This window comes from Thamnophis elegans, chromosome Z, assembly GCF_009769535.1.
Source record: "Thamnophis elegans isolate rThaEle1 chromosome Z, rThaEle1.pri, whole genome shotgun sequence".
NCBI lineage: Eukaryota > Metazoa > Chordata > Lepidosauria > Squamata > Colubridae > Thamnophis > Thamnophis elegans.
This window is the reverse complement of record NC_045558.1, coordinates 92985569-92998279: the sequence shown is the minus strand read 5'-3', so window position 1 is coordinate 92998279 and position 12711 is coordinate 92985569. Positions and strand designations below refer to the sequence as shown.

General features: G+C 38.8%; 1 protein-coding gene across 1 annotated transcript; it reads right to left on the bottom strand.

The window, feature by feature from the left end:
• Positions 1-3363: 3363 nt before the first annotated feature.
• Positions 3364-12444, bottom strand: WNT9B (Wnt family member 9B). The gene is made up of 4 exons (XM_032235917.1): positions 12308-12444; positions 8081-8337; positions 5924-6189; positions 3364-3843 (listed from the first exon to the last, which is right to left on the bottom strand). Exons 1-4 carry the CDS (start codon positions 12442-12444, stop codon positions 3364-3366), a joined length of 1140 nt encoding a protein of 379 aa, XP_032091808.1.
• Between the last annotated feature and the right edge of the window lie 267 nt (positions 12445-12711).

Genomic DNA, 12711 nt, shown 5'->3' with positions numbered 1-12711 from the left:
AGACACCTTTAAACTGGTAGATTGAAATAGAGAAATATCCTCTGAAAAATAAATTCTCATAGATTATGAAATATATGATTTCAATTACTATTCCTTCAACTTTGTCTCAATATTTTATATTCTATTTTAGCTTTCTTTATCCATATCAAGATAATATACTTGTATTAACATTAATATTAATGATTTCCACATACAAAAAAACTATGTTCTGCAAAGAAAACTAATCCCAAAGCATGCCATAAGGATTCTTAAATGGAAAGAACTCTAGTAATTCCTACAATTCAGGAGAACTAGTAAACTAGAGTTCTGCTATTATCTAATTTTAATACTTGCTAAAAATAATAAGACATAATGAAATAAAGGAAAGAAGTACCTAAACCACTGTGCAATATACCAAACATTCATTTTGTGTTGAAGCTGCCTGCCATCCTTTCCCCCCCTCTAAACCAGAGAAATGGACCTGTTCTAGGGCTTAACCTATTCCTAATGCAATACCTTGTCTAATAGATCAGGTGATACTACATATAGGATTTAACCAAAAAATATTGACAATACCCATTTCTCTCTTAATAGGGACAAACAGGGACCCACTTGGCAGAAGGACTAGTAAAATTTGTATCTGCCAGCTTTATTTACATCTTCCATTTTTTAATGAGGGGGAAAAAGAAGAGACTCAAGTGAAAGAGAGAGAATAAGAGAGAGAGAGAGAGAGAGACCCAAAGAAAGGAATAGAATTTTGGAGAAGCTTCATTACTTGAGGTTCTGCAGATGGTTCCACCACAAAACCGTGTAGGACAAAATCGCGCTCGACGAAAGCGTGCATTTGACGTCATCACAGCGCGACGAAAACATCACGCTGTGATCGAAAAATGTAAAAATAAAGCGAAAACCTTACCCTAACCCCCCCAAACCTAACCCTAAACCTAACCCTTAACCTAACCCTAAATCTAACCCTAAACATAACCCTTAACCTAACGCTAAACCTAACGCTAACCCTTAACCTAACGCTAAACGTAACCTTAACGCTCTAAACCTAACCCTAACCCTTAACCTAACCCTAACCCTAAACCTAACCCTTACCTTTATGTGAATCGGCTTGCTTTAATTTTAATTTTATTTCAATTTTTAATTTTTTTCGTCGCGCTGTGATGACGTCAAATGCGCGCTTTCGTCGAGCGCGATTTTGTCCTCTGCGGTTTTGACGGGTCACGTCTGCGGATAGCTCCATTTAGCAAGTAGATCCAGTGATGGGATTCAGCTTGTTTACACCACTTCAAGAGAACCGGTTGTTAAGTTTCTGAGCAGTTTGGTGAACTGGTTCTTGGAAAAAAATCATTAGGGCAGAGAACCGGTTGCTAAATTATTTGAATCCCACCACTGGTTAGATCTATTGATTCCCCATTCTAGTCCTAGATGTTAGTTTGGCTTTACAAATGTGGCATTCCAGAACATCAAAACCAGGAACTTTAGTTCTCATTTTATTCAAAGTATTGCAAATTAGATATCTTCTCTCACCCTCTCAAGTACTAAAATTATTATACTGAGTGTGCTTATGCTCCAAAACTTGCCTCTTTAAATCTTCTACAACTGATGTCAATAACTATTAACTAGGATATTTCACTGTGAACCAAAATTATACATTTCCACCACCACACCCAACTCTCATTTCCCCAAAGGCTTACAAATATTGGTAGTCTTTCTCAGGCTTACCGTATTGCTCACACTTATTCTGTCTCAGCCTTGAGGAATGTAGCCTTCAGCACAGATCCTACCCCTAAGTACATCAGGGGATAAATAATTCTGCCCTGGAGCTCTCTAATCAAGGACAAACATGATCGGCATGCAAGTTTTGGTTGACCAGTTTTGGGAGAACTTTCACCCAAATTTCCCCAGTAGCATTATTTTCCATCTCAGTAGAAATGGTAGCAGTGGTCAGCGGTGCTTAAAGAACAAGGTAGTCCTCAACATACAACCTTTCATTTGGTGACCGTTTGAAGTTACAATGGCATTGAAAAAAGTGACTTATGACCATTTTTCATACTTAGGACCATTGCAGCATCCCCTTGGTCACAAGATCAAAATTTTGATGCTAAATATTTATAACAGTTGCAGCATCCCAAAAGATCACCTTTTGTGACCTTCTGACAAGTAAATGGGAAAGCTAGATTCACAACTGTGTTACTACTTAATAATTGCGGTGATTGACTTAATAAGTATGGCAAGAAAGGTCATAAAATGGGACAAAACTCATGTAACAAATGTTTCACTTAGCAACAAAAATGATGGGCTCAGTTATGACCATAAATCGAGGACTCGGTGTAGATAGATATCAGCTGCCCAGAGTCACCCAACTACTTTTTTTTTCAAAAGGCCCAGGGGAGGATTCAGTAAATGTGGCCTTTCTAGAACAATAGGATTGCTACTAACTCAAGATGCCTTAGAATGATGTTGGACCTGAGAACAATTGGGAAGTTTTGATTTGTTTGCCTTCTATTCAGAACTGTTTTTACCATTTTGCTATTTATTACTAGTTGCTACCCAGATCTTTGATTTAAACAAGATATTTTGCTTGGTCTAACATAGCATGCCTATAGGAAATGATAAGGCTGAGGCCGAGGGACGGGTCAAATGCATCATCTGCCTCAAGTCCTTTCACACCTACAAGAGATCTAAGTCCAGCCCGCCTTGAATTTTGTTGACCTTTATTTGCTTTGACCATTAGACATTCAGATTATTTTAGAGAGCCTTGGATACAAACATTCATTAGATTTCCTGCGCTTGACAATATCCTAACTTGGAGCTTTCAGAGTTATTGTATCTCAAGCCTCATCATTCCCAAACAGAATAACCCATGACCATTGGAAATGAAGTTATATTACCTGCAGAGATTCAAGTTAGGGAATGCTACTTGCAAAATCAGGAAGTGGAGGGTAAAATTATTCATACTTCTCACATTTAAGGTTTCAATTTTCAGTTTCGGACTTCTCCACTTGGAAGAGGTCTTGGGTTAAGAAAGACATCTTACTTTGATCAGAATAAACAGCCCTAAGACAGGTGAACCAAGGTCCTGGTTCTGGTTAAGATAGGTCCTTAACCATCTTCTAGGCAGAGTTCTCCGACTCTGTCGAGACAATCCTGAGGATCGGTTTACACTTATTTTATGCTTTCTCCTTGCCTGCTGGACCTCAAATCAGTCATTTCAATGCTTTGACCTGGCACAAATTACTCCTATTTTAGGTTTCGGATTCAATATCGAGGTGGAAATTACTATATTAAAGAAGTCCAAGTCATCGTGATATTTAGACCTAGATGCAATCTTAATTGGAAACTAGCCATTGTTCGCCAACTCCCTGGTTCAATGTCTCATTGCTTGCAGCTGTAAACCACTTCTTCCTGCATGCACTGCTGGCATTCCACATAGCAGCACCATTGCACCTGGCAATGGCAAGAGAAGGTAACAATGTGGGTCTGGATATTGTAACCCCGGCCACAGCACATACTGTCACAGTTGGCCTCACGGGAACACGTCCTTCCAGCTGTGCCCACTGAATACCTGCTAGGTCGGCAGAAGCTAGGAGAATCTTCCATATAAACCAGATCGGTGGGGCGTGGAGCAGCAGGACCTTTAGCTAAGCGGCCATGATGCTGCTGGGGGCTCACGAGCTCTGATTGTCCCATGGCATCATTGGTGGCACTGAAGACTTTGACAGCAGCATCATAGCGTAGCTTCAGGAGCTTTCCTGTCTCATGGAAAGGAGACAACTGTTTCCAGCAAGTTCTCACAGCACACGAGCCAGACACACCGTGGCACTTGCAAGTAGTCTTCAGGCCATTTTTCACAGCCTGTGGAAGAGAAAGGAAAATAGCATTAGCCACGTTGCAGAGTTATCAATAAGTGGAAGGAAGGACAGAAGGAAGAAAATCAGAAAATTTATCAAGCAAGATCATCCATTCAAATAGCTTTGACCGTTCAGGTAATGACTTCTCCAAATAATTCACCAAAGAATCCAAGAATACACTCTTTGTTCAAGTCCAGTTCAGTCAAAATGCTTCCTCAGGCCTACTTGCCTCACAGAACTGTTACTATGTGTATAAACTCCCCAATAAGATATCTTGAGCTCTGGAGGAAAAACATAATGGAAATCTAACACTTTAATAAGCAAACTTGTATTCATAAAGGAAAAGGAAATCAAATTACAGTATACCTTAAAGACCAAGCAGTTTTTACTATAAGCTTTTGTAGACTAAAGTCATGTCCATGTATCCAATTGTACCAACTATATTGCTCAAATTTAACTTCTGGAAGTATAAGAATTGCATAATCCTGATTAACCCCAAAACACTTTAGCAATTTCATATTGGAATCTTCTTTTGGACATTATCAAAATCTAGAATATCAAATAGATATAAACCCAGACTGTGTCTGAAAATATTTTTATGAGTCTCAGCAAATGAAGATTTTAGATAAAGGAGGAGTAGATAAAGTGAAAATAATTAAACTTATCAATAATTGTTAGAAAATATAAAATGAAATCAGGGAACTGGCTACTGAAGGATTTGGTTTTCAATAGTTTTTTGTATGCACTGTTAAGAGAAACAAATTAAGGTAGACGACAGGACATTTAGAATTGAGCAACAGAAAACAATATTTGAAATTGAATTATGTACAAATGATAAATGTGTAATTGCAAAAATATAAAAACTTGCTGAAATTCATAGAAATTAACAAATGAAAGAGTATATGATAAAAATGAGCTAAGAATTTTAGGCATGATACATTGTTGGATCACTGAGAAAGCATGGGATTGAAAGGACTGAAATTCAAATTTTGTAATAATGTAAAAGAATTTTTTTAATAAAATGGTGGTACCTTTGATGTATGACTCCAGAAAGATTATCTAGAATGCATAAAGCGACTTCAAATTTATGTTGCAAATGTGGGCAACATGAAAGGTCATTTTACCCTGGTTGGTAGTTTTGTAAAAAAGCAAAATTTGGGGCAAAATTCAGTTAACTGTTTCTCTTAACAACCAAAATTTGGGGCTCAATTGTGGTCGTAGGTCAAGGACTACTTGTATATACATCATTGGGACTAAATTGCCTCCTTGTTATTTTAGGTTATAATACCACACACAGAGATGATATGATAGCCCACTGAATCAGTGCCTCTGATTTCTGCGTTGACACGCAGTACAGACATTCTGTACTGACTGTAGCACTTAAGCAAGTAATTCATCAGAGAATCAACTTTGCATCTGAAGATAATGTTTCTGAACAAAGCAATGTGTTTCCTGCTTTTAGATGGCATGCACATGTGTAGAAAACATCATCTTTTAGGGGGGGAAACAAGGGAAATCTTTTAAAATGCTTACTGCAGAGCTACAGCTTTTAAAAAATGTTTTACATTCTCTTTAAATGTCCATCCAGTTCAAGTCAAATTTAAACATCAAGATATAGTGAGGTGATCCATATAATCTAATTTATCTGGAGGTTGCCAGCTGACAAACATCTGCTGTAACCTGTACACAAGCATTTATCCTCTCTACTTCTTAAGCCCTATCCATGCAAGCTTTTAACGATTTCCAAATATTGTTTGTGCATTTCTGACTCAACCTTTGCATTAGGGTTGTCAATTTAGGATTTTGCACCTCTTTACAAAATCCTCAGAAACAACAGGATGAAACAAATGACCCATCTCATTAAAAATGCTTGCTTTATTCTACCCTGTTGCATAATCACTTTTATAATGTCACTGTGGAAACCACTGTTTTGACCATATGCTGCCAAGAAAGATACGGATCTAGTATTTCAGAGTTCAGTTAATCCCCCAGTGGGAGTGGAATGGTGATAAAGATTTAAAAAAAAATATTTTCCATCTCTTTCTCTCTCACCTGAACTGGTCCTGCAGCAAATTCACCCTTACCTTGATGCCCACGTTTGTGTTATGGATGTCCACCTTGGCCCTCAGATCTTTCCCAACCTTCTTCTGGCCCAAGAAATTCTTCAGGAACCTGATGCTATACTTGAGGTTGTCACCACACACACCCCACTGCCAAGCTTTGCGGTTCTCTAAGTCAGGTGAATCATCACAGGTACAGCGCTCCATTCTCCCAGCACTGCATGCTCGAGCAAGGGAATGAGTTAATGCTGCTGAAGACACTGCATAGAGAAATGCTGTTTCCTTGAAACCTAGGAAAACAAAGCCAAGCAGGAGTGAGGGTCATAAGAACTGAATAAATCTAAGCTGGAAGTGGAGATGCAGACAAGAATCCCTTGTACTATTTGCATGCCTCAACAGGCATCTGCAGAAGTACTGAAGTTTTGCTTCTGTATAGGCTTAACCTTTGCATGGGCTCCATCCTGTAAGAAAGGTAAATCCTGCTGTGGTCCTTAGCTCTTGAGACTAAGTTGTTGTTTTCTCTGCTAGAAAGGTGTTTAATTAAATGCCTGCAACAAGATAAGCTGAAACTTTTCTTCATGCCTTTGAGTTAGTCTTAACTTCTGACACTACATAAGTAAGTCCCTACAATTTTCTTAGCAACATTTTTCAGAAGTGCTTCTCATTCCTTCCTCCTAAGGGTAAACTAGAGTGCCTGGCCTAAAGTCATGTGTCTAAGGCAGGTGTCCAGCCTTGGCAACATTCACATTTGTGAGAGTTGAAGTCCACAAGTCTTAAAGTTGTCAACGTTGGACACTCGTGATCTGAGGCAAGTCTACAATTCTGATTTCCCCACTTCTGGTGTAGCTCCTTAATCAGTACACCAGACTGACATTCTAAGTAGACTCTTACTATTGATTAACATCTTGAAACTAAAGTGAATATTGGAAATGTTTTTCCTTAATTTTTTTTGACAAGGCACATTCTTTTATTAATAGTTTGTTTAAGTACTGCTTCGCTCCCCTCTCTTTTTTTAAATCATGCTACATAATCGTATATGAATGTATTCTCAGAAGTATCTCCAATTCCACACAGCTAGATTTATTGCAAAGCAAAGGTGTATGGGATTGGAGTCTTGGGCTACGAGCTATTGTGAAAGAGTTTTTAAAATCACATCCTATTGCTTTGCAAACAACTTTAAACAATGGAAACTGCTATAAAAGGTTTCATACAAATAAAAATGACCATACTTTTAGGATCAAAGCATACCTGAGTGCAAACATTGGAATATCACATCCTTATATTTAGCAAATGAAATGAAAAAGAAGTGAGAGGGAATTCCATGCAGACAACTCCACAGGATAGCAGAAGAGAAGCAGTTTGTTCTATTCCTTCCCCACTCGTGTGAACTACTTCCAATAACAATTGCACACAGGAAGAAAAAATACTTTCCTAAAAGCCTAGAGAATATCTCAAGCGAGGGGAGGATAAAAGATCATTGCTATCCAGCCTGCTAAAACTCTAATCACCTAGTGCTTATGTTTTGAGCCTAGAGAGGAAGGCTTCTTCTTATCTGCATTCTTAGACCGCCTTCTGCCAATTACCTCCCACAGACCCGTTAGATCGCACAGGGTCGGCCTCCTCCAGGTTCCGTCTACCAGCCAATGCCATCTGGCTACTACCCGGGGGAGGGCCTTCTCTGTTGCAGCTCCGGCCCTTTGGAATGAACTCCCCGCGGAGATTCGGACCCTCACCCCTCTCCAGGCCTTCCGGAAAGCCGTCAAAACCTGGCTGTGCCGGCAGGCCTGGGGTTGATGAGTTCCCCCCCCCTCTCGACTTGTATGGCCGTATGACTCTTGTGTATTTTAATTATATGTATTGTGTTTGTATCCCCTTTCCCCTTTGGAGTTGTTCGCTGCCCTGAGTCCGTCCCGGAGAAGGGCGGCATACAAATAAATTAAATCTGAAATCTGAAATCATTCAAAATTGAAAAATTAACTAAGTTAATTTAATATGGCAGTCTATCAATTTTGTGATTTGTTAACAAGGTTAAATTATCTCTCCCTGGATGCCTTTTTTCCTAGCTTCTTATTATGACTGAAGGAATTGGACAGCCCAAAGAGAAAGAACCCAGGAGGAGAAGCTTCTGGGGGGAGGTTTGGGGGGTGTCATAAACCTAATAGATCAGATGTTTCTGTTTACCTCTCTTCAACAGGTTTGTCCTCCCATCAAGGCTGCAGTTCCAACGCTCATTGCGAAACTGGTACTGGCACTCAAGGACTCCGAGACGGGTGGCATCTCGTAAAGTCTCGGCCAGCCCCGGCTCCCGACGACAAAGCCTCTTTTGCTTCTGGGAGAGCCTGAGCAGGTCACATTGCTTCAAGTGAGCCTTCCAATGGGCAGGATTTGTTGAAGATCCCAGCAGTGGAAACTGAATCAAGGTTTCTTTTCCGGTCAGGCTAAGAGAAAGAGAAGTAAGTTTTGCTTGGCTTGATAAACCAGAGAATGAATTATTGCCACTAGGCCTTAACAGATAATCAGTATATGATGGCCATCTCAGTTACCCATCCCATGTTAGCTCAGGTCTTGGTTACATGTAGAGAATTGAAATGGTTACAGAATTGATATGGGGTGGGAGAAAATGTGAAGCCCTTCTACTGAAAACTCCACATCTGAGACAAAGCAGAAGCAGCAGAAAAGATCTGTCTATGGATTGATAGGGATACACCTTGGGGGATTCAGCCGTAGGAAAGAAAAACAGCTTGCCAAGATTTCAAGAGAGATGAACAGACAAATTTTGGGGGTTGAATGTTTGACTCAATATATTTTTTCCATTAAAACAAGTTGTTGCAATATAAAGAAGATAAAAAGAACCAAGTAGCTTTCTTCTAATGGAGATTCTAAACGCTTAAAAAACTTCTGAGGTCAAGTCTGCAGTTTGGTGGTCAAAATTCAGATATCTTTAAGGAAGATTTGCCTTTGGAACAAGTTTTGGTAAAATAAAACTTTGAACAGGGAACAAACATTGGGATGGATTTTAGAACCATCTTCATTTAGTTAGTGCCCTCTACAGCTATTAAACAAAGTATCCAATTATTCCCCAATAGAATGACTATAGAAGATGATAGGAATTATACTAGTATTTGCACTACTTGTAGAAAAAGGAAAAGGAAAAGGAAAACTAAACTATATATTGTAGAGGTGTCTCACAGAGGCATAATTCTGGGAGTTGAAGTCTGCATAATTTAAGGCAGCTAAGGTCAAAAAACACTGATTTAGATGAATTACCAAAACTACACTTTGATTTACTTCCATTAAACTAGGTTCAGTCAGAAGTAGCAGAGACCACATTATTTTGCTGGATTTCTTGGGGGATGGGATGTCCACTGGAAGATTTCAGATGATCCAAAAAGCTCCAAAATCCACACATTTAGCTTAAACTAGAATATGTTAATCATTTCAAAGGGTGCCCCTTTGCTATACTGTAACCAGATACTTAAAATTATGTATTTATGTATGTACATATGTACGTACAAATACACACTTTATATAATAGTATTTTCAGAATTTGTCTTCAGAATTTAGATATCACCAGAAAAAAACATTAACAATAGTTTACTAGTGTTTTTTTATTCTTTTTATGAGGGTTTCTTTTAACATGGCATTATAATCTATCCTACTAGCCGGGGATTTACTCTCAACTTAGTTTCTCAATCAACCAAGGTTGGCCAGTTGTTGTCACATTAGCTAGATCATATGTGTACCACATAAGAACAATAATATAAAAGTAGTATAAGAAATATTTAGATGATATCTTTGCAAAGTGGAATGGTATTGAGATTATATCATAGTTTCTTTTTATCAGCCAGATTTTAAAGTTGAAAGCAAGTTATGAATTAAATCTTAAACTGACTGGGATTTTGTAGTCTTACCAAGTTTGGGAAGATGAATCTTTGAATACCCAGGTTCATTTATTCACAATACATTTTTCCAGCATTCTTGATATTGTATTTCATTATGATTCTATCATCTTTCCATCTGCTACCACATGCAAATTAATATATTGTAGAAGGGAAGATTACCAAGTTAGGGGAATCACTCAGTTTTTCATACAGGGCCAAGTGCTCATAGCTTAAGTTTAAAAGGAAAGTTATTGCAACAAATTGCCCAATAAAAGAACAATGCCCAATAAAATAAACATCACCGTTTTGTTCTTAGGAACAACAAACTTGGATTGTATTAAAATGTCTTTAGAGCTTACTACTCTTTCTATATCTCAAACAAATTATATCAGAAGTTCAGTTGAAAAATCACAGCCAAGAGAATACAATTGAAAATACAATTTATAACTCAGAGCCAAACTCTAAGTCATGTTACATACTTCTAAGCCATTTTCCCCTACCCTCTGCCCGCTCATTGCCCCCTCCCCCAAAAAACCTGAAATGCATTCTTAGACTCTAATGATTTTGTTGTTATACATGTTTCTTCCAACAGTTTTGTTTTAATGGGTAGAAAACACTTTAAGAGCAGGTGGATTGATTCTGAGTAATGTGAGAAAAGAGTCAAACATCTTCTCACTCAACCTCATCCTCCAAGGTTGCCTATTAGTAGAAGAAAAAGAGAGAGAGAAACTGCCAGGAAGTTCAACATAAGTCTCCCGGGGGGTTTTATTCTATAATTCATCCGCCATCCTGGCCATCATCATTCCAAATCAATCTCTTCAATATTACTCATGCCCCTGGTGGCTATTGCTCTCAAGATTTTGCCTCTGCTGCTTGTATATAACCCGGTCCTGAGATTGGGCATTTCCTGGACCTGACCCGAGTTCATTTACAGGACATGTTGTACATCGGAACCTGTGATCTATCAAGCATGCATACGCCTAGCGCCAGGCAGCCAAAAGGCCTCCAGTCTTGAGAGAGCATGCAAAGAAAGAGATGCTTATCACTTCCCAAGGGTGGAATGCTCAAACTCTTGCACCCACCCAGAGGTCTTCTTCCAGCCAATGCACGATGTTGGTTAATGATTAAGTAAGTAAATTTCCAAATAACCAACAGAGAACAAAATGGCTGCAATTTCATCAAGATACAAGCTGTGCCGATGCAGCATCCACATACAAGCTGAACTGTTCTAATTTCCTCTGGGCACTTTGAGCTCCAATCAGTTTGGAAGTGAACTAGAAGGACCTCAACAGAAGACCACAATTTCCAAATCATTTGAGGATTAATAATAATACTACAATATACTACAATACAATATAAACTTTCTGTAACTATCAATTTATAGAATTATTTGGATAATAGTACTTCTCAGATTAGACAAAATCCCAAGCTTTTGGTATTAGCTGAATTTCTAAGAAGTTATGTTCCTAAAGCTTGTTGTAAATTATGAGAAATATAGTTCTCCTATTCGGGGAATAGGGACAACTGATTTGGACATTAATCACTGTTTGCTGCATTAAATATTTGTACAGCTTTATGTTGTGCATGAGTTGCACCCCTTCCTGCACCACGAGGGTCTATTCACTATCACTCATGCCCTGGGTACTTCCAGGATGGATTACCATTATGCACTCTACCTGGAGCTGCCCTTGAAGAGCATTTGGAAGATTTAATTGCTGAATGTGGTTGCATGGGCAGTTATGTGTGCCTTTTGGATGGCACACCTTACACCTCGGCTCCACAAACTACATCGGTTGTAGTTTGGTTGGTTGGAACTACATTGGAACTGATTTGTTTCCAGGTGCATTTCAAGTTGCTGTGGTTACATCTATCCATCCCATCAGGTCCTGCAAAAGAGGTCTATGCTCCAGGTCTAGACTGCTAAGGAGATCATCCTGGTGGGTCACAAGAGGCAACTTTATTTTCTACTGTAGCTTCCACCCCCACCCCCCCACCCGCAGAACATCATTCTCTCTGAAATAAAATTAGCACTATCTAATCCTTCTGGAAAGTATTGGAATTGTGGTTCTTCCATCTACCTTGGGGATCAAATGGTGAGATTGCGAGGTGACTGAATGAGGCTAAATGATGGTTATCCTTCATCTCTCCTAGGATTCTTTATGTTTTTATGTTTTTGATTGAAACATAATTGTGGAGACACAATTAAACAAATTTGGATAATATTAAAATGAATGTTTTCAGTATAAAACACATTGAAAATAGTTGCCCTGGCATTGCTTTGTGAAAATATTAAAAATCACTGTTTAATAGAACATTGGTCCTAATTGGCTTGTCTCAGTTGTATTTGATGAAATAGGACTGACATATAAATTTATGGGCGCCTCAAATACATAGAATTCTGTCCATTGAGTCCTGTTATTTAAGTCTAGCCTCCAATACTTTGTCCCAAATTCCTTATTCTCAAAATGCTTTCTAGCTATCCGAAGAGTCTTTTCATCAATAGCTGTCAATTTGCTATCTATCCTACACTTCTCTGTTGGCAGAACTGTTTGTATATGGTTTGTAAGAGGCCTTAGCTGATGTTTCTGGGACCAATTCTAATACTTCCAGATGTGTTGAACCACAACTCCCTTCATCCTCAAGCAGCACCATTCCACAGAACATGGTTTAGCATCCTATGAGAAACTGCTCCCCAAGGATGAAGGGACATTCTAGTTCAACACATCTAGGTAGACCAGACCATGTTTCTAGATAGACTAGACCAAGAATCAACTCCACAGGATAACTATTTTTTTTATTAAGATTGGTTATAACAGTGATGGCTAACCTTTTTGTCGTTGCATGTCAAAAGCGCGTAACAGCACGCGCGTATGTGTGCCCACCCCCATAATGCAATGTGTGTATGACACCCACCCATGTGCCCCACCCCTC

Bases quoted from the DNA above. Each gene is read 5' to 3' on its own strand.
- WNT9B (XM_032235917.1), bottom strand. From the start codon at position 12,444: ATGTTCTGTGGAATGGTGCTGCTTGAGGATGAAGGGAGTTGTGGTTCA. The intron at 8,338-12,307 runs GTAGGATAGATA...TCTTTCTCTTAG, and splicing joins AGTTCTGCCAACAGAGAAGT to CCTGACCGGAAAAGAAACCT. The intron at 6,190-8,080 runs GTAAACAGAAAC...TTGTTTTCCTAG, and splicing joins GACAAACCTGTTGAAGAGAG to GTTTCAAGGAAACAGCATTT.